Source organism: Palaemon carinicauda, chromosome 24 (assembly GCF_036898095.1).
Source record: "Palaemon carinicauda isolate YSFRI2023 chromosome 24, ASM3689809v2, whole genome shotgun sequence".
Classification (NCBI taxonomy): domain Eukaryota; kingdom Metazoa; phylum Arthropoda; class Malacostraca; order Decapoda; family Palaemonidae; genus Palaemon; species Palaemon carinicauda.
In genome coordinates this window covers 76182302-76203485 of record NC_090748.1, presented here as the reverse complement: position 1 = coordinate 76203485, position 21184 = coordinate 76182302, and the positions used below count along the sequence as shown (strand labels likewise).

The 21184-nt window shown below is 35.8% G+C and overlaps 1 protein-coding gene across 3 annotated transcripts in view; it reads left to right on the top strand.

Moving 5' to 3' along the window:
- The window catches only part of Hrs (Hepatocyte growth factor regulated tyrosine kinase substrate), a 246485-nt gene that overhangs the window by 90758 nt on the left and 134543 nt on the right, over nucleotides 1-21184 (top strand). For 2 of the 3 annotated variants that reach the window (XM_068348200.1, XM_068348202.1), the window contains 2 exons: nucleotides 573-697; nucleotides 9445-9520. In XM_068348200.1, coding sequence (XP_068204301.1) covers nucleotides 573-697; nucleotides 9445-9520 — 201 coding nt within the window. Of the gene's footprint in view, nucleotides 1-572; nucleotides 698-9444; nucleotides 9521-14262; nucleotides 14333-21184 lie in introns of all 3 variants that reach the window. The other variant, XM_068348201.1, reaches the window with a different exon arrangement.

The following is a 21184-nucleotide window of genomic DNA, read 5'->3' as shown; positions in this document are numbered from 1 at the left end:
AAGGTGTGATTTTCATATTGGTTGTGTAAGCCGACAGCCTACGTCGAGGACATGGCACATAGATAGACAGACATTACAGACACAATACCCTTTGAGGGTATAGTTCTTCTATGACCACCTGTATATAACAGTAACTTAGCCCTATCTCCTGATACTCAAGTAATAGGTGTATTGGAGTCAACACCCTTGCTCCTCATAAGGATCAAAAGTTAGACATCCCAGGATTTCAAATCGGTCATTTCGGTTATAGGAACTTCCTCCTAAGAATCCATTACATACTGACATCTTGTTATGAATTTAAACAGGCAAGTTTCCAGCTTTACTGAAATCATGCTCTCATTAAAGGGCTCAGGATTGTATAGTTAGGAAAAATACAAGTTACTTCTAAATTTTTTTTTTTTCTTTTTTGCATAGGAATTTTTTTCAAACTTGAATTAGTGCTTATCAAGTTATTATATAACCAATCCAGGAGAATTATCTTTCAAAATTTATTGTTTATATTTCAGTTGTTTACTTGTCACTACAATAAATAGCAAAATTTTATATCTATATTTTTTATTTCAATTTTCCAGCATCATTGCCGAGCCTGTGGTCAAGTCTTCTGTGGTGATTGTTCGAGCAAATACTCCACCATTCCAAAGTTTGGAATTGAACGAGAAGTGAGAGTATGTGAATCATGCTTTGATGATATAAATAAGTAAGTGTAAAAACACTTTTCAGAAGATTTACAGAAGCAACTGGCTCATTATTATGTTTTCTCTCAAGTAATTAATAGAGAACTTTTATCATTTTGTTGCTACTGTATTTATCTTTTTGTTCCAACACAGATACAAACCATTGTTCTTTAATAGTAATATGATTTCAGCATAGCTGGACCTCTTTTTTTTAGAATATATAATGAGGTTTTAGTAGTTACTGATGGGTGGCGGGGAGTCAACAAAGTATTGTAACCCCTTTGTCTTGAGCTGCTGTGCAGTATGAATGTACTCTATGTGGCTCTAACTAGGCTGCATTCATTATCTTTTTCTTTTTGCAGTGTTTGGTTGCTGTTTGATGTGGAATGGAGAAAAAAGATTTAGTTTAGAAATGTGGTCCTGCCTGTGCCACTGGTTTAAGTGCATTTTTTAACCTTGTGATTACCTTTGGTCAGTACCCTTCCTTTAATGCCTAAAAGATGTAGTGTAATTGCTGTGTACATTCGAACCACACAGCAGTTTTGGCCTGTATTGAGAAGCGGGAGGTTCTAAGTCAAGAACACTTTTCCTTTTGACAGAAGCAGAACAAATGTCTCTTCCTTGTTTTATTTTAGGAAATTAAAAGTATCTTTTCATCTTCAGGTGTGTCATGACATCTGAAAAGTTTTGGGAAAACCAATGATAGACATGTTTGCAACATCGGTAAACAAGAAGTTGTATATGTATTGATCTCATTTTCAAATACTCAAGCTTGAATAGTAGATGTCATGCTACAAGATTGAGTGATCAATAAATGCTATGCCTTCCCCCCTTTTGCCTGGATTCTTTAAATTATCAATAAGTTTCAGTACTCAAAATGCTAGGGAGATTCTCACAGCTCCCATTTGGTCCATACAAGACAGATCTCGGATAAGCACATGGCCCGTGGATATAACTGCATAGAAACTCCTATTATGTCCTCAAAGGGAAGGGTTTCTCAAAACCCCTAGATATTCCATTATAGCAATCGGGAGATCTTCTACCATTCAGTTATTAGTATCAATGGAATATTTTCTTTCTTTAGTGTAAGTAGAAAGATTAGACAATTAAAAGTTACTTGAATAACTTCATTCAAATTATTAAGGTTTCTAAGATATGTAAAAGATTTTTCTCTTCCAGTAATTAAGGGTTATAGATATATGTGGACTTTAGTTTTGTAATACATTCAGTTAGATTTGATTGCTATCAATATCATTGTATATGGTTAGGTCCTTTATTATTGAAAAACCGCCAGCTCAAAACCCAATTCATGTAGGTGGAATTTTTATATTTTAATTAAGGCATTTCAGAGGACCTTTGTATGAACTTCTTGAATAAAGTGCCCTTCAAGTATCTTAACTATTAAAGCCTTATTTCTTGTAGGAGTGGCTACGGCCAAAAGAGATTAAAAACAGGCAACAGTATCTCTGTTCTAGTGGTATTCAACTGTAATGGTGTGTTGAAGCACTTTTGCATCTCCCTCAATGAGGTATTAATAAATGTATGTGATGAGATTTTTTTGTCCAGTTAGACTCTAGAAGAGTCTAGAGCATTAAGATTGTATGTTACACTGTAGGGCTAAATAGCTCAAGGGGTTGATTAAACATTATTTTCGGCATGCAGAAATTTACAAGACCACTCTTTAAAAATGCTATGCCCATCCTTTTACAGAATCTTTTTGTGGAGAATTTTATGAGGGAGGTAATTTATTTATTTATTTTATATATATATATATATATATATATATATATAAATTGAGTCCTTTTCTTAGTAGTGGCAGAATGGGAGATTTTAAGTCAGTTGGTTTTCTGTAAAACTTTGTTGTGTATAGATTTAAGGAAATGAATCATTTAGGTAGTATTTCAAATTATGATCTCAAGTTGTGTGCAAATTTAGTTTTATAGTGATAGGAGTTATTTTTATTATTATTACTAGCTAAGCTACAACCCTACCTGGAAAAGCAAGAGGCCATAAGCCCAAGGGCTCCCACAAGGAAGAATAGGCCAGTGAGGAAAGGAAATAAATAATATAAGAAGTAATGAAAATTAAAATAGAATATTTTAAAAACATTAACAACAGTAAAACAGATATTTAATATATAAACTATAAAAGGAATTATGTAAGCCTGTTCAACATAAAAACATTTGCTGCGAGTTTGAACTTTTCAAGTTCCACTGATTCAACTACCCGAATAGGAAGATCATTCCACAACTTGGTTAGAGCTGGAATAAAACTTCTAGAGTACTGTGTAGTATTGAGCCTCATGATGGAGAAGGCCTGACTATTGGAATTAACTGGGTTAATTATTTGGGTTAGGTTTTCACTTCCAGTTGCTATCTTCCTTCAAACAGTACTTTGTTATTGTTAATTGTTCCATAATTTAGTTCCTACTAAATTTAAGTCAAAGGCCATTTTCATTTAAAAGTTCAGATTTGTTAATCAACTTATGCTTAACCTGGTTTATTTCGACTTTGTAACGCAGTCCCTCCTTGGATGGCGATGGGGAATTCACCACATAAATTCCAGGATATTTAATTGAATTAAACTTAATTTCTAAACTTGAATTAGAAATTTCGATACTGACCAGAAGTTCCCACCTGCCTCTCCACTTTTAGTGGCTTTGGTTTTATACATAACTTATATTCAAGAAGAGCAAGAAAGCAAATTGGCAGCAGCTGGGAAGGAACACTGTTCACGCACACCTTTTATACACCAGCACTTTTTACCATCTTGAAATAGGGTTTTTGATATGTCATGGAGACAGTTTTTTTTTCCTTTTTTTTATCCTAAACTTTTCATTTAGGAATGAATAACAAATGAATCTGAGGCAAGTATCTAAATGATTATGGTATAGCATAGAAATTAGGTTTTTATGACTGTATTGAATAAAGTTTGCATAAGTGTTTTGTGAATCATAATAAGACTTCCATGTACTGTATCTACAGTTCCTTATTTGATTTAGTGTATTTTCTATTAACTATGTTATGGAATGGCATGACTGTGTAAAAGATCTTACGTTTAAACACAATTAAATATTGTTTTACCTTTTTTTTTTTTTTGTACATTTTTAAACATATTCAACACATATACACGGGGTATGTTATTAATTCCCCATGGTTTAGTGGTACAGATTTTATTTCTATAAATGTCCCTTGATGTTTGTATTGCCTATAGTCTAGAACTTCGCTTTATTTGCTTTTACCTCCCGAAATTTATAAGAAAAAACTTTCCATTTTCTTTCCTTCCAAAAGATACATGCCCCTAGTATGGTGATGAAAAAATGTAGTGGTTACTGGTTGGCTGCACACTAAGAGTTTCCAATACTTCATTTGCTCTGTTGCAGTTGTTGCATCAAGTCATGTACCTCCCCTACTCAATTTTTTAGCATTTCAATACATGGAAAGCACTTGGTTTGAAATACAGTAATCGTCGTGAGGAATATATCACATGGTTCCTTCTAACACGCATCTTTTTATTACCCTTACGAGTTGGACTATAGAAAAAGACTTGATTATTATAGTGAGTTATTTGTATTTAGGGGAGCCTCGATAGCTCGGACTTCGTAGAAGTCTGTGGCGAGGGTTCAACTCCGCACCCGACCAGTCAGAAAGGCGGACACTTTGCTATCCGTGTAGACACCTCAAGATTATGTATGTAATCGACGGATAGGTTTGCGTAAAGAAAATAGGTGTTACAGACTAATACACACACAAACACAGCCATTCCAACACCTAAAAACATAAATTACACCTCACACGTCTCAAACTGTCAACCTAACTACGCCATGACTCCTCGCTGCTGGGAGGAAAGGCGATGGTGGCTGGTACAATACACAAACATACACTACCGGGGTCTACATGATGACAGGCAGGGCAGCCGGTCGGAACCACGATCCACCCCAAAAAGCCAAAGCAAAGTCCCTCAAAAGAAGGCAACCGTGTTACCCCATACAGATGGGAAAAAGACACGCTAATAGACGAAGCAGACGTTATTTGTATTTAAGGAAGAACTGTTGTTTACGTTTAATGATGAAAAGGTTAATTACATCACTATTCCTCGGGAGGTGCTGTTATTACATAGGCTATGTTTTTAGTCCATGAGCCTCAACGTCTAAGCTGCACTAACGTGCCAGTTATAAACAATATGTAACACGCTTGAAATCTTACAATAGAATTACCTTTTGTTCTGACACAAATACAAACCCTTTTTTTTACAGTGAATATTATTTTGGTGAATAGTGAAAACTAGCCAAAAGACTTTTTAGCGAGGTATAACTACCCACCGCTTACACACAACAGTTTAGTTACATCACTTTATTTTTGCTTGGCAATGTTCCTGCCTGTCTCTCCCGTTAACATCGTTAATAAACTGGCTAATTTTTTGAACCCCTTTTTCTCTTCAGAGTGAAAGTGTTGTGTTTGTGGAGATTCAAACCATGCAAGTTTGTCCTGCTGTGGAAGAGCACCGATGTGGCACCTACATGTCCGCCATAGAGACGTACCCACATAACCTCTGTCCTTCCTGCAGCAGCCATTCGGGCTTCCAAGAATCTCCATGTAATGTGTGTAGAGAGTGGCCATCCTCCCAGTGGCAAAGATTTGCTAGGCAACAAAAGAAGTATTCCAAGCGGGACTCTATCCCTTCAGGTTCATCCTCGTAGGGGAAGAAGCCCAGACTTCCTTCTTTGTCAGTTCGATCTTGCCAATCCGACTCTACTCGACCGGTTTCCTCTGGCGACTGTTTGAGTAAGACTGGCGGCCCTTTGACCTCTGGACAACCTTATGAAGAAGGCTCCATTGCTTCCCTTAGCAAAGTGGAGCCGCCCTTGAATGTAAAGGGTGAAGGAGTCTCCTACTTCTGACGTTTTGTGCCAGTTGTGGCCTTCCTTGGGGATTTTGGGCTCCCCCTCTAAGGAATGGTTTTTTGAGGCTTTGTGGGCGAGGAGACAGCAGGAGCACACACCTGCTCCCAAGGGAAAGACTTCGGTTTCTCCCTTACAGATTCCAAAGGCCGTAGACCTAAGGAACCTCCCATGTCCTTGCCAGCAGTAGACTCGACACCGTTATTTCTTGTTCAAGCTACTTCTGTAGCGAGGCAAGAGAAGTTGTTTACAAATACCCCTCGGGGTTTCCCCGTTGGAGGATCCCTATGAGTTGAAACCAGAAACTGGCCGCAGCCAAGTTTTGCCAGTTGCTTTTGATGCCCGCCCACAGCCTGAGTTTTCTCAGCAGGCTGAGGTATACAAAGTTTGCTTCCACTGTCAGGTGATGTTCGCCTGTCACGCCCATGAGTTCGACGTCCTTCTCCTGATGGGTCGCCACACAGAGGTTTTCGCAAGCAAATACGAGACTCCTCCATGCCACCTTCAAGCATTTCAGAACTTTTGTCAGGGTGAGACGACAAAGGGGTTCGGCGGCGGCTTACAGCTCTCTCTCTCTCCCCCCCCCCCTTCGTCGTCATGGCCATAAGACACAATAGTTTTTTTTCCATTCTGCTAGCCCCACTTCTCCAGGATCAGCAGCTAAGGTTCTTATTGACAGAGTAAAACTTCCTCTTTGCAGTCACAGCATCGTGAATCTCATCAGTAAGTGCCTAGTGTGTCTCGATACGAGCGAACTGACACAAATTTACACCTCGCTGAAGAGCGCCCCATCCACTTACTCTTAGCAACTGGGTTGGACGAACTCCTCTGCTTGGCAAGAGTTTTAACTCATCTGCCATCTCCTTGCTAGTCCAGAGTAGCGAGTTTGCTAAACCATTCTCAACCCCCTCACAAACCCTCGACTTAACAATTTCCCAAGTACAGTGGGCTGCGGGCAACCAGTGAGGTCACACAACACCTTACCAGAGTACTGTACTCTCAGACAGATAGGTGGCAGTTACACTCATCTCGTAATCGTCGGTCACTTTGTCAGCGCTCACCTCGCCAACATTCACCTTGCCAAAGTAGGGTGTGTCCAGTTAATTCATTTTAGGTATTGGACACCTTTGATAAATACAACTAAGTCCATGAACCAGTGGTGTTAGGGCAGACCTGACAGTGTCTTCAGATGTGTGTCATCACTATACCACGTATGAAACCAAAGGATCAGAAAGTCACTGTGCAAGTTTTAGATAGAGGAGGTGAAGCTTATCTGGGCAGGATGTATCTGCCTATGTGGGTCTTGTGATAAAGGGAATGAACAGGTATTTGACTCAATGGTTGGAAGTCTCTGAGGCCCAATTATTCAATTATTTTGGTCATATCATAGACAAAGATGTAATCTAATTGATAAAGCTGTTCCTCACTAGGTTACCCAAACTTGAGCCATTCTGTGGCTCCAGAGTTGCTAACAAACCTAGAAGTTGTAGAACATAGGGATTGCTTTTGGGTGATCTTGCATCATAGTGTCTCTGTGGTTTGTATCAAGAACAAATGATCTCTTGTGTGTGTGGGCTGCAAGATACTTCTCTGGAAAGTATATGGCATGATCAAAGAAAAGTTTAGCTAAGCAGATAGTCTAGTACTTTTTTCAGTCTGTCTAGAAATTTGGAAATTGTATGGTCTCATGTACTTATCCATGTTTTCTCCTTCACTGGGCTTTCTAGGATTGTTTGCAACTTCACCTATCATGTGGAAAAGATATTTTTTTTCAGATTAGTGAAGTTAAAACAGTGGGGGTCCTGTCACTATTTGAATGAATGACTGGCTAGGAACACTAGATTCTCTTGACAAAACAATGATAGGGTTTTTTTATGTTCTGGAGTCCTTAGCATAGCTGGTAGATTCTGTAGTAGTTACAGGAATATCAAGACTTACACGTTCACTACTATTATCATGATATACCTTTTGTGTAACAAATTTCAGGCTTTCTATGAACCTATATGTCTTGTAGTAGCCCTGTTTGGGACACAAGGGAAAGTGCTTGAGAAGGTCATTGCACTAATCAGTCTGTTCAAATGAATCATTTCAAAGGTGGTTCTACCAAACATATCCACTTTACATCTAATCACCTGAGGATTTTCTATGTCATTCTCGAACCTAGGGTTTTTGCAACCCACTAGATTGTCCTCTATAAGTCCTAATAGACGGTTTACCATTATTTTGAATAAAAAATAATAATTTGTTCTATTTTGTGATGGTCAGTCTGAGACTGTATCATTAGCTAGAACTAGTTATTTTTGTATTGTTAAAATCTATGATATCCTTTTTGGAAGTATTCCCATTTGAAATGTCCTTTTGAAAATAATTTCCAGTCTCAGCCTTTATGGACATATATCAGTGCTTAGCTAGTAATCAGGTCTAATTTGGTTCTGGAGCATCTGGTATGGGACATTTACTTTCAGGTATTTTAACATGTATTTAAGCTTATGAGTAAAAGCGGCCAATAATTGGATCTAATTGAAAGGAATGGGAGGTGGTTTTACATTATTATGTAGCAGGGTCAGTTTTGAATCTTGGGGATACTTTCACATAGATTTAACAGCTAATTGCATATTAATCTATAAACACTATTTTTAAGGTTGGCTTTTCGAGCTTAACTTTATTTCATGTTTTGCCATTATTCAGAGCTAAATTGCTTTAAGACAGTTGATTGCCATTTATTTTTGTAACTTCCCCTTATTAGAGACGATTGTAAGTATTTTATTTGAAAATAATGGTCCTTTCTCAGTTGGAGGCATTCTGTATATTTTGAACAAACTATGGAAATTACAGGTAGTGCCCCTAATTAACTGGGATTAAAATGTCAATAATAATAATAGTACCGTAATAATAATGATTTGTTCTCTCCAAAAGCCAGTATCTTTTCTTGTTGAAGGTTTAGGCTCAGGAACTCATCAATTTTGTATCCAAAATTTTTTAATAAGACTTGAAGATTAAGGTTCTAGATATTAGAATTGAACCTACATTTCTTAATTTTTGCTGAATTTTTCTCTGGAAAGCATTTTAGAGGGTTTAATAACTTACCAATTTTTTATTTTATGGACATTATTTTGAAGAATCCTGACTTTCTTAACAAGATTATTGACCTCGAGGTCCTGTAGCAGCAGCTGCTGGCATGGATATTCTGAATTAAGTTAAAGATTTCCTTTTTGAGAAGTCAGTTATCATTAGAAAAACAGTCCGGAGCCCTCTATTGCAAATAGTGTTTTGAAATTATCCACATTAAAATCTTGACCTATGAAGACGAATTTTAACTGTTATTCAAGTTTCTGTTGACATATCTTTTCTTCACTGGCATCCCACCTCCATCAGATTGAGGAAGTTGGCAATATGAACATCTAGGGAGGTTCATAGAAATAAAACAAATTTTAATCATTATTATTATTTCCATACTTACCTGATGTTCATATACACACCCACCTACTTCTCCAGTGACTTGTGAGGCCAAGGAATAGGGAATACTTTCGACTTGAAAACTGAAGGATTTATAACTGTTAGACTGTTTCATTAGTGTATTATGGACATGTATATTTTGAAAAGGGAAGAAAGTGGGAAAATATTTGGTAAAAGGGGGGGGGTTAAAGATTGGCATCCTGACATAACTGATAATCAATCAATTACCAATATTTAACCCCCCCCCCTCCCCAATTTGATAGACCAAGCTTCTGGAGAGGAAGTAACTCAAACATCAAGTGGGTATAGAAATAATTTTTGTTTAATTAAATTTAGGTTTTCCCCCACTTTCCAGTACATAATTAATCCAATTCCCCAAGTTTCTTATAATTTTATGTGACTTGACCTTTCCAGTGGGTGCCTGGAGAGTGTTGTGTCATTAAGTCGTAGCAGCAGTACTGAATCGGTGGATATGAAAAGCATGAGAATTGTATGCACCTTGGTTTCTGTTGAGCATTACCCTGTAGCCTTAGCTTTTGTATTCCTATGCTGATGTCTTACAGTAAAGTTTAATAATCAGATACAGTAGTTATTTGTCTGTGAAGTTTATGCATTTGCTTGCTACTGTACCTAATTAAAGTTTCAAATATCTTTTATAGTGGGAGTTTCTTGGGTAGAGAAGGAAGAGCAGTAGTACACGTTGATGAATAAAAGAAGAAAAATTATATTATTTATGAGGTATACCCTGTAGTGTATAAGTGTTATACCATTTTTATAATTTAGTGTAGGTAATATACAGTGTGCGCACACAGAGAAACAAATGGCCATGTTTTATTGGAAGGGTGTGAGGGAGGTGAACTCACTACTGTACTGCATAGCCTATGTAACACTGGTGTTGTAAGAGATGCTTAGAATTTTAAATACACAAGGAATAAGAGACTTCATTGCCCGAAGTGCATTAAAAGCGCAAAAGGGGAAAGAAGGAAATTTATTCTACCTCGGTGACATATTTATTATTATTATTATTGTTATTATTATTATTTTATTATTATTATTATTATTATTATTGTTATTATTATTATTACTAGCTAAGCTACAACCTTAATTAAAAAAAAAAAAAAAAAAAAAAAAAAAAAGGATGCTAAAAGCCCAAGGGCTCCAACAGGAAAAAATAACCCAGTAGGAAAGGAAATAAGAAAATGAATAAGGAACTGCAGGAGTAATGAAAAATGAATATAAAATATTTTAAGAACAGTAACATTAAAATAGATCTTTCATATACAGTATAAACTATAAAAACTTAGAAAAAAACACAAGAAAGAGAAATAAGATAGAACAGTGTGCCCGAGTGTACCCTCAAGCAAGAGATGTCTCTCTCAGGATAGTGGAAGACCATGGTAAAGAGGCTGTGGCACTACCCAAGATTAGAGAACAAAGTTTGGATTTTGTAGTGACCTTTTCCTTGAAGAGGTGCTTACCATAGTTAAAGAGTTGAAAGAAAATATATCGTAATTAACAAAAAAACCTATTTTATAACCAAACTTCAGAAACCAAGTTGTTTGAGCTAAGGTTTCAAAGACGCATAGTTTCTATTCTCTATTACATGTTAACAAAAACAGAAAATATACTTAGCGAACTTGACTTTCCAAATTGGTGGCTCCTTGGAATAAATGAAGTTGGTTCCTTCTTGTATTTTAAATCACTTTATTTAAACTTTAGAGAGAGCACTGTCTTTCTGGCGGAGGTTTGAATACTACTGACTCTGAGGGAAAAATACTCTCCCCATTTTATTTTTTTCTCCCTACCGCACACTACTGAACTAGTTTTTTGGAAGAGCTAAACGGTAACAATCAATTATTTACGACCGTACAACTCTACTAGTAATTTAATTCCCGGAATCTCTCAAATATTTATTCTCTATTTATACTATTATTAATAATATTCATTCTATTTGTTTATTAATTATTTATTTAATTTAAAAAGAACGAAATATGCTTTACAATACTTAATTAATTTGATTAGTATTTCGCCTCTTATTATTTACTAAAGTTCGACACACATTTCCATGCCAACCCTGAAATTTCTTTTATTTTACAACAGAGTCTCTTCTACCTTCACAATAGGAAAGTAGCCTCTGAACAATTACAGTGCAGTAGTTAACCCCCTTAAGCAAAGAAGAATTATTAAGTAATCTTAGTGTTGTCAGGTTGATGAGGACAGAGGGAGTTTGTGCAAAGAATAGACCAGACTATTCGCTGTATGTGTAGGCAAAGGAAAATGAGCTGTAACCAAAGAGACGGATTCAGTGTGAAGTAGGAGTAGAGGGGCATGGTAAATTGAAGAAGAATATGACTACTTTGCTTGAAAGAACCATATTATCCTTGCCTGAAACCATCTATTCTCCTTATAAAAGATGTTTTCACTAAGACCTGAAAACACTGCATCTGAGATTAGGTCCTTTTGTAGTGTTTTGTATTTTTTTAATGAAGCTGATATGGTATTGGGATAATTCCAGTCAGAGAATTGCTATCAGGTTATCATAGAATTTAAAATTTGTCAGCTATATTATCTAGCCCTAGTTCAAAATTGAGCTTTGGGCCACACCCTGTCTTTTCCTTAAAATATAGATAGTAACATTCCATCTAGTTTCTGTTGAGATTCCAAAGTAGTCCAATTTTGTTAACCAGGCGTCTACCTAAGTAACCGTTAGACTGGTATAATATATAGGTGATATTGCTGATGTTCAACTTCATATTCATGACAGATTTATTACTGCAATATTATAATACTATTATGGAGCAGTTTCTGTCTTTGTTAACAAGGTCACTTAGCAGTGAACTATTTTATTATAATATATATTTTTATTATTATTATTATTATTATTATTTTTACTACTTCTAAGCTCCAAACCTAGTTGAAAAAGCAGGATCCCACTCACCCAAAGACTTCAACAGTGAAAATATCCCAGTAAGGAAAGGAAATATGGAAATTAATAAACTACTGTTTATGTGAGAAATGATAGTAAAAATATAAAGTATCAAGATCAGTTACAACCTTAAAATGCATCTGCCATATACTATATAAACAATGAAATGAGAATAATTTCAACCTGTTCAATATAAGTAATATTCACTGCAAGTTTTAATTTCTGAAGTTTCAGCAATTCAACTGCCTGATTAGAAAGATCATTCCACAATCTGGTCACAGCTGGAATAAAGCTTCTAGAATACTGTGTACTGTTGAGCCTTATGATGAAGAAGGCAAGACCATTAGAATTAACTGCATACCTGGTACAGTACTACGTATAGGATGGTACTGACTGGGAAGATCTGAATATAAAGTATGGTCAGAATTATGAAAAATCGTGTGTAACATGCATAAAGAACTAACTGAATGCCTGTGCCAGATATTAATATCAAGACCAGGAATAAGAAATTTGATAGACTACAAATTAAAGTGATAATCAGCAGCTTAAGACCATACGGTAGAGTAAGACATGAACAAGGTAGAATGAAAGAATTAAAACATTTCTTCAGAATAGACTGATCACTGAAAATCTTGGACTTTCTCAGTAAGCCAATTTTTTGTGCATTTGAAGAGGAAACAGACCAATCGTGTTTTTCAATAGTGAATTTGCAATTAAAAGTTACACCTAAAACTTTAAAGGAGTTATATATAGTTAAAGAAACATTATCAATCCAGAGATCTGGATGGTGAAGAGCCACTGTCACCAACATACTTGCAATCATACTTTGAGTTTTGTTAGGACTCAACTTCATGCCCCATTATTTGCACCATACACTAATTTTAGCTAGATTTCTATTTACAGAATCAGGAACCCTAGATCTACATTCAGGAGATGTAATTAATGCAAGAAGAGTAGCATCATCTGCATATGCAACAAGCTTGTTTCCTAGACCAAACCACATGTGGATAAAATATGAAAAGAAAGGGGCGAAGAACACTACCCTGACGAACACCAGATATTACATTTCTTTACTCATTATGGTGCCCATCAACCAAAATTCTTTGCAATCTATTGAGAAATTCAACAATGATGCTAAGAAAAAATCCACCTATTGTACTCCCAAGTATTTGAGTGTGCAAAATAAGAGCCTCACGGTCAAAGGGAACAGTAAAATCAAGGCCAATTATGCAAACTAACATCACTAGAAATTATAAGAAGGGCATCACATGCCCCAAGGCCTTTTCAAAAGCCAAATTGCATATTAGGGGATAAATTATTACTTTCAACATGCAGTACCTATTTAGACGTTTTGCTTAAAGACACTCAAAAACTTTATGGGAGTTATGGAAATTGGGCATTAATCAGCTGGGGTAGAGTTACCACATACACATTTACCTAATTGAGTACCATTACCAATTTCTAGAAGTGCAAAAGAACCTATTTTTGCAAAAAGAACCATTTTGCAAACTGATAAAAGTAGCGGGATAACTTGGGAGCTAAGAGATCGGCAATTTTTATAAAAGACAAAGAAAAAATACTATTTGGGTCTACAACTTCCACAGGCATCAAGGTCCATCAAGAGTGTGTTAATTTCACGGGACCGAAAAACTAAACTAGTTAGTTTAGCCTCAGGAAATAGGAATGAGGAAGATTGAGTTTCTCATTACTCTGCTTACTGTCAAACACATAAGCTAAAAGTGTTTGCTTTTCCTTTGGACAGTTAGTGACAGAGCCAAGGAAAGATCTTATTTTAAAGAAAATTATATCTACTGTACTGTACTGCATTAGAGTTTTGAATAGAATTGTTGTATTTTCCAGCAGTTGAAGTAAAACTTAGTTTGTATATCATGAATTAATTCTTGAGTTATTTCCCTGAAAATAACTGTAGAAGCTTACAGAATTAAGGTAATCTTTTTGTATTTGTGACATATACCTTTTTGTAACATTTTGTATTGTATATCGCCAGATCATGTTTATCGCCAGAACATATTGTATTGCAGTTTTATTTTTATTGAGGGAAGCATAGTTTTATAAAATTAATATTTTGCATCCTCAAAGCACTTTACAGTTTTGAAATAAGAGCTTCAAGACTGTGGATAGCTTTTATTTTTTTCTTAATTGGGATCTTTTCAGGACTGTGAGCAAGGGCAAGCTTGAACATAGTTTTGAATCGCCTAGTATCATATGTATTTTAAATTGCTTGGTACCCTTTATTTGTAGAGTGATTTTAGACTGTAGCAAAATCTGCTTCATTTTCCCTGCAGCCCTTCACGACTTCCTGTGAACCCTGTTAAATCAGAAGTTGAAGAGACAAGTAGCCCTAAAACAGTGAAGGTAAGGTTTCATGAATTTTGATAAAACCAAATTTTATTAATAAGTGTATTTCTATACTCGCCTGATTTTCATATTGCTTCTCTGGAACTCACATTTATTGACATTTACCCTGGAAATAAAGAAAATTTTGAATTTTCTTTCCTTCCAATAATCTTATACCTCTAGTAAAGTAATGAAACATTCTAGTCATTAATGGTAAGAAACAAATCTGTGGGGCACAAGTGTCTTTTGTCTTTTTAGTCTCAAAGTATAAACTATTCCCTATCCTCGTGACACCACAAGGGGAGGATGAGGGCGGGCACATATACAGCATAAGCATCAAGTGAGCATAGGAATAACAAATTTTGTTATTAAATTTTTTTTTTTTCCATGAACCTCCCTTGATTTTTCTATTGCTAACTCCCACACTTTGATGAAGATGGGATATCAGTGAAGGAAAGAGATAAGATATTGTAGCTTTAACCAAGTACAGTACCAAATGAAATAGATTATACGCTCACCTGTTCTAGATAAATGGTAACAAAATTCACGCAAAATACATTTGCTATTGTACATACTCCAGGTTGTTTTAAAAGAACCCTTTTGAAATTAGTGACTAGATTGTTCCAAAGGTTTTAAGGTCACTCATGAATGCTAGAGGCAAGGGATAGTGACAAATCCTCTAGCAGGACAGTTCCCTGATCATAAAAATATATGATCAACTTTCACATCCAAGCCCCCTCTCCACCTAAGCTAGAACCAGGGAGGGCCTGATAATGGCTGCTGATGACTCAGGAGGTGGACCTATTGGCATCCTTAGCTCACAAGGAGGGTGAGATTGCAGACACTACTAGAAACCATGGCACCTGAACAGGTCTCGAACCCCAGTCCAGCAGATCACTAGGCAGGAAGGTTTCCAATAGACTACCACAATCCTAAAGCAAAACTTCTCTAAATTTACATCTATATGATCCCAAAATTAAGCAACTAAAACTATAATATGTAAAGAATAAAAAAGAATAGAAATTTTGAACTAATTGTCTTCAGAATAATTTGATTACATTGCCAATCACCATTACATGACCTAGAGCCCAGAGATCTTAATAAGCAAAGTAGGATTCTTTAAGGGGACTGTCCGCTGTGGTGTTTGACATAATTTTAAAAAATCGAAAATTATTTTATTGTTTCTGTTTATGCAGAAACATATCGTACATGCTCTCCAGAAGTTTCAGCCAATTATTTTTACAAATAATGAAGATAAAGCAGTCTTTAAATGATGACCATCATCCTTACTGCATCTGCAAGACTGAGTTTGACAGAATCGTCTTTGCGTGTTTATTTTTGCATATATTTAGTGATTTTTCCACGTTCCAAAATCTCGTACGTCTGGCAGAGATGGAAGGCTTTGGTAGAGGGTAGGCAAACGTAAACTACAGTCTACGAGAAGAATAGCCAGAGTTTCTGAGGACGTATAGAAGTTATAAAGGGATTTTGACGAAGGAAAAATCTATTTCTGGGCGAGGAACCTGTGTCGCTCAGTGAAATGCTCCTATAGCACCATTTCTAAGGCATAGTTATTGCTAAATATACCAGAGAAAAAAAGGATGCGTGGAATGCCAGGAATAAACCCAGCTCGCTCACTCCATAAGTGTCGGTATAGTAAACTGGTGCGTGATAGAACCACGACCATAGGTCCCTCACCAGTTAGACCTCTCCCTCATCAACATCCCCTGGAACAACGAGGTGCCGTCCTACACCCATCTGTTGCCTCCTACTACGACTATCCTTCCCACCCCTACACCTCCTTACCCCCCTACCGCATTCCTCCATAGCACCAGCGTTGGTTATACGTGTTTTGTTTTGCTCTGTGTTGTTTTGTGCTTTTGAAGATGTCTGACGTTTTGGAGATCCCTGCTCCAAAGTTGAGTATTATATTTGTCTGGTTGGGATTTCTAGGTAGCGACGCTTATTTAATCTTTTACCGTGTTGGTTTTTCTAATTATAACATCTTATCGCCGCTTGTTCAGGTTCCCTTACGGGGGTTCGCCCACGGCCATTTTGGTGTCGCTTCCTCGTGATCTCTTTGTTTATCGGGCTTTCATTTTGTGGCTTATACTATTTGTAAGCCCTTTTTGTGTTATGGACATCTCATTCAATGTTTTGGCATGATTGTAATTTATTTTTATGACTTTTTGCGCTGTGCTTGTTAGCCTACTTGGCCAAACCGTATGCGGTTTCGGTAGGTAGCCTTTCCTGCCAGCCTTTATGTATTTTTGAGTACTTTACGGGGAGTCGGAACGTGTGTTATATTTTCGTTTGGTTGTTCTGGATCGATATTTTATGCCTTTCCTGCCAGCCTTTATGTATTTTTGAGTACTTTATGGGGAGTCGGAACGTGTGTTATATTTTCGTTTGGTTGTTCTGGATCGATATTTTACCCGATTTCGTTTACTTGCAGTTTGTATGTACAGTATATAGTGTTTTTACAACGTCCTCGTGAACTTTATAGCAAGGCTAATGTTACCTAATGTCAAAGAAAGAACAAAAAATAAGCAGAGAGCAACAAAAAAAGAACCAAGAAGAGAGGGAAACATGGAAAAGAGTACAAAGCTGGAACATTCTAACTAAAACTCTGGCAACTCATGATGTCCTTATGCCAAAATATAAAATAGTTGGATTAATTCAAATACTTGGGATCTACTATAAGTCAGAAGGGAGGATGTGAGGCTGAAGTTGAGAATGGGATAAAAGCAGCTTGGGAGAGGGAGGGGTATGTGATAGCAATTACCAATCAAGCTAAAAGTCAAGATCTATAGCACAGTAATAAGACCAATGTTATTGTATGAATCAGAAACATGTGCTCTAAGACAAAAAGAGGAAGCAAAGCTTGAAGAACAGAGATGAGAGTGTTGAGGTGAATTATGGGAATATTTTTTTTGAAAGACTGGAAAATGATGAAATAAGAACGACAGGTATAGTAAAGATGACAGAGATGATAAGAGTGTCACAACTAAGATGGTGTGGGCATGTGTTGAGGATGAATGGTGAGGAGGAAGTGAGGAGAGCTTGGGAAAGAACCTTTTAGGGGGAGAAGATCAAGAGAGATGCAAAGAGTCAGCTGATGAGATAAGGTGAAGGTTAATATGGAGAGAAGAGGTTTGGTGGAAGAAGGTGCCTTTGATAGAAGGCATTGCAGAAGGTGGATCAGACAGTTGACCCCTTAAGGGGGCCAGCCTGCTAATACCATTTTTTAAGGACAGGACTTTGATATTCATACCACTTACTAAGGTGCCTTAGGACATCAAACTGCATTGGGTTATTGCCTCTGACCTTCGGTTTTGTGATAAAAAGGGGTGATTTATCCTGAAAATGAGTGTTATTCAAGTTCTATCTCCTCCCTTGATAATTAATATTAAGTCCTGGGATTACTACCCTATATAGACCTGATGTAGACATCCAATCAAATGAAGAGGTTTTGTTTTAAAGGTTTTTTTTTCTGTTAGATATGAATTTTTTTATCATGGTAGAAAAATAAACCCTATAAATCAGGGAAAAAACTAAAAAAAAAAATATGAAACAAAAATTTGAAAAATGGCTTCATTTTATTGTTTTATATGTCTTTCTATCTAAGTTATATACCAAATTTAAATGCTATACCTTTAAAACTCAGGGAGAGGATAGAATTTGGTCAGTAAGTATACTGTAGTTTTGAGATACAGGCGTTCAAAGTTTTCCTTTGTATTTTTACAAAGACAATATTAATAGATCATAATTATAATGAATTTTATGTTCTTATTTGGATATTAATAAACCAAATCAAAGTTATTTATCATAATTTAATCATAAATGAAGATCCTTTTGCTCAATATCTTGTTTCTTTAGGCTCCTGTCAGGCAAGGCGGCTGCTGCTCCATCCACACCTCTCTTTCCCTCTCTCTCTGTCACTAACTCCGCTAATATCGCTTATATTACCGAATTCTGAACTCTTATTAGAGCCAGTTTTCTTCTTCCTTGTGTTAGAGAGATGATGAAATTTTCTTTTCCTCTTTGGCATGATGAAATTCTTGCCGAAACTAAGAAAAAAAGACAAAAACAAGGGAATGTCAGAGGTCAAACTCAAATGTGTACTCTCCCTGAGTATAATACTTAGTCTTTTGACTCATGGAATCTATACAGATGCCATTACTCACATTTTTTTTTATATTAGAATGTTATAATGTATCAAAATTTACGTTAACAGCAGTAATACTGGATTTTCTTCTGGGGATAAATTTTTTTGGCTTATTGAGTTACTTTTACTAATTACCCTATAACTATGAAAGTAAGAGGAATTTTGACAAAATATTTTGTACATGCATTCTTCATTGCCATATGAAGCTCAGTGATTTTTTTTAGGAATTTGTGTTTTTCATCCTATACCCCATATATTGGCATACCGGCCGGGCCCCGTAATTTAGGGATAACAGTGGGGAAGAAGAAAAAGAAGGTCATTGCGTTCTCCAAGTTCTTTAAGTCCGGTTGGCATTTCTTCCTGATAGTCTTCTAGAACCAAATCCTAATGTTCTATCACGGTTAACAAAGAAATTTCTTAGCAACAAGTCCAATGAGGTCAGTTAGCTTAAAGGGAGTAACCCGGGTATTTTTATAAAAAGACTTGTGTCAGATTGAGTCCTGGAACCTAATTGAGTAATTACTTTATTAACCCTTTCACTTTGGAGAACGACTTTAGTTTACTGAGATTCATAACCTTTCACTGCCTAGAACGACTTTACTGCACACCGCGTAAGAGATTTTAAGCTTAGCGCCTTTTGTTGACGATTTATCTGGCTTCTACATGCTGCCATCTGTTGCCAATTTTATGAACTACCCACTCTCTGAAGCTCTCATCATTCTTCTCCCATTCACTCGATGATTTTGGTATTTTTTTGTTATTTTTACGTCGTGTCAACATGAAATTATGATATATATGCATGTTTTTGTTTCAATATAAATCAATATTATTCATAGAGTTATCGTAATATGTTTTCCAAAGTTCTTTTACCGTAAGTAAAAGTTTGTTTACATTAGAGCTGAACCGTTGCCATGACAACTACACAAATAAAAAGTATTTCATAGTATTGGATGTTCAAAATGTGACAGATAATGGTGTTTTCAGACCTCAATATTGAAATTTACTCAATTAAATTAATAATAGTCAAATAACAAACACATTCACGAGAAAAGAAGTTTCGTGTCCTAAATCCGAAGCTTTGTTTACATTCGTCAGCTGACATTGAGTCTGTTAGTTGCCTATCGGTCCCTTCATTTTTTAACAGCATAATTTAGTGATACAAGTAGTTAATAAAGATATAATTTGTTAATAAATACTTGTTTCACAGTATCATAAATTTCATATATAGTTGTAAATTATGGTATTATACTATTAGCAAAACATTCGATATTGCACTGCTTTTTTTCAGTCAACTGACTTTGTCCTTTTAATTTTTCCCTTTAACTCTGTGTTGAAGAATTATTTTATTTCTTTTCTTTTATATGTGTGATATGGCCTCTACTTCTCATCAAGTATCTTTAAATGAAACAGTAGGTACATATAAAGTGGAACTTCATTAAAAAAAAGAGTGACAGAAATAGACAAGCCATGTGTTCATGTGGAATACAATAAGTATATGAGGGAAGTTGAAAAGTTTGATTAGCTATGCTCAACATATGCTTACAAAAGAAAGAGTCAGAAATGGCACCAACCAATTTGGCATTTTATCATTGAAGCAGCTTTAGTAGACTCAAACATATGCTACAACATTCAGAATCCCACTGCTAAGAAAAAATTCAGGGAAAAATTATGAACACTATGTTAGAAGCGTATAAGCAGAGCAAAACTTAAAAAAGTTTGGATTTTCAAATGCAATGGAATCTAGACTAACTGAAAGGCATTTTCCAGCTCAATATGTTGACAAAATCCACAAACCCCAATGTATTATATGCTCTATCTTGCCAAAGAATTGCTTGATGAAAGGTAAATGCGAATGTAAGAGAAAGCAAACAACCTATTTTTGTGGACAAAATGTTGAAAAGCCCCCTCTTTGTATCATTCAATGTTTTGAGATATATAATACCCATAAAGTGTACAAAAAGTGTTACTAATGTGAAAAATAAATGTATGAGTCAATGATAAATTGGATGAAGGATTATTAGTGGAAAGGAATTTATGTGTTTTTTCTTAATTTTTACCCTTTTATTGAAGAATTTAAGGCATAAAGAGATGAACTTAGGTGAAAATATTGTTAAATCCTAAAAAGAGAAAGATTATAGACCACAGAAAACTTAGTTTCATTAAATTTTGAGCAATTTGAATTTTTAAGGGAAAATGTGCACAGAGCTGTGCAACATCCATATTTGAATATCCGCAGCGAAAGAGTTAATCTTGTCTACATCTAAAATAAGGCCCAAAAATAAGGGAAGAAATTAATGAATGTTTCTGTGCCATATGGGAGTCTCATCTGAAACAGTTTTATTTAAACAAGAAAGATAATCTAAAATCAGATTCAAATCTTGATGGCCTGCAAATTTCTGTACTATAGACTAGCATTAACCCTTATCAAAGAATTAGCAAAGTAAGGGTATTTTTTTGATAAACCTGCTAGCAAATCCTACATTTAAAGAATTTCATCAATTACCAGTAATGATGGGCTCAAGATATGAAACTAAATTTTATTCTAGAACAAGGTTGATTAACTAATTAGCCTTACACAAGTTGGAACGACTTTGTGAAATGGATGGCTTCAATACTAAACAAGAGCCAGAATTACTAAACTTTTTCATGTGATATGAGAATTTCTCGACTACAATAGGTGAAAACTGAAGGGTATAAAGTAA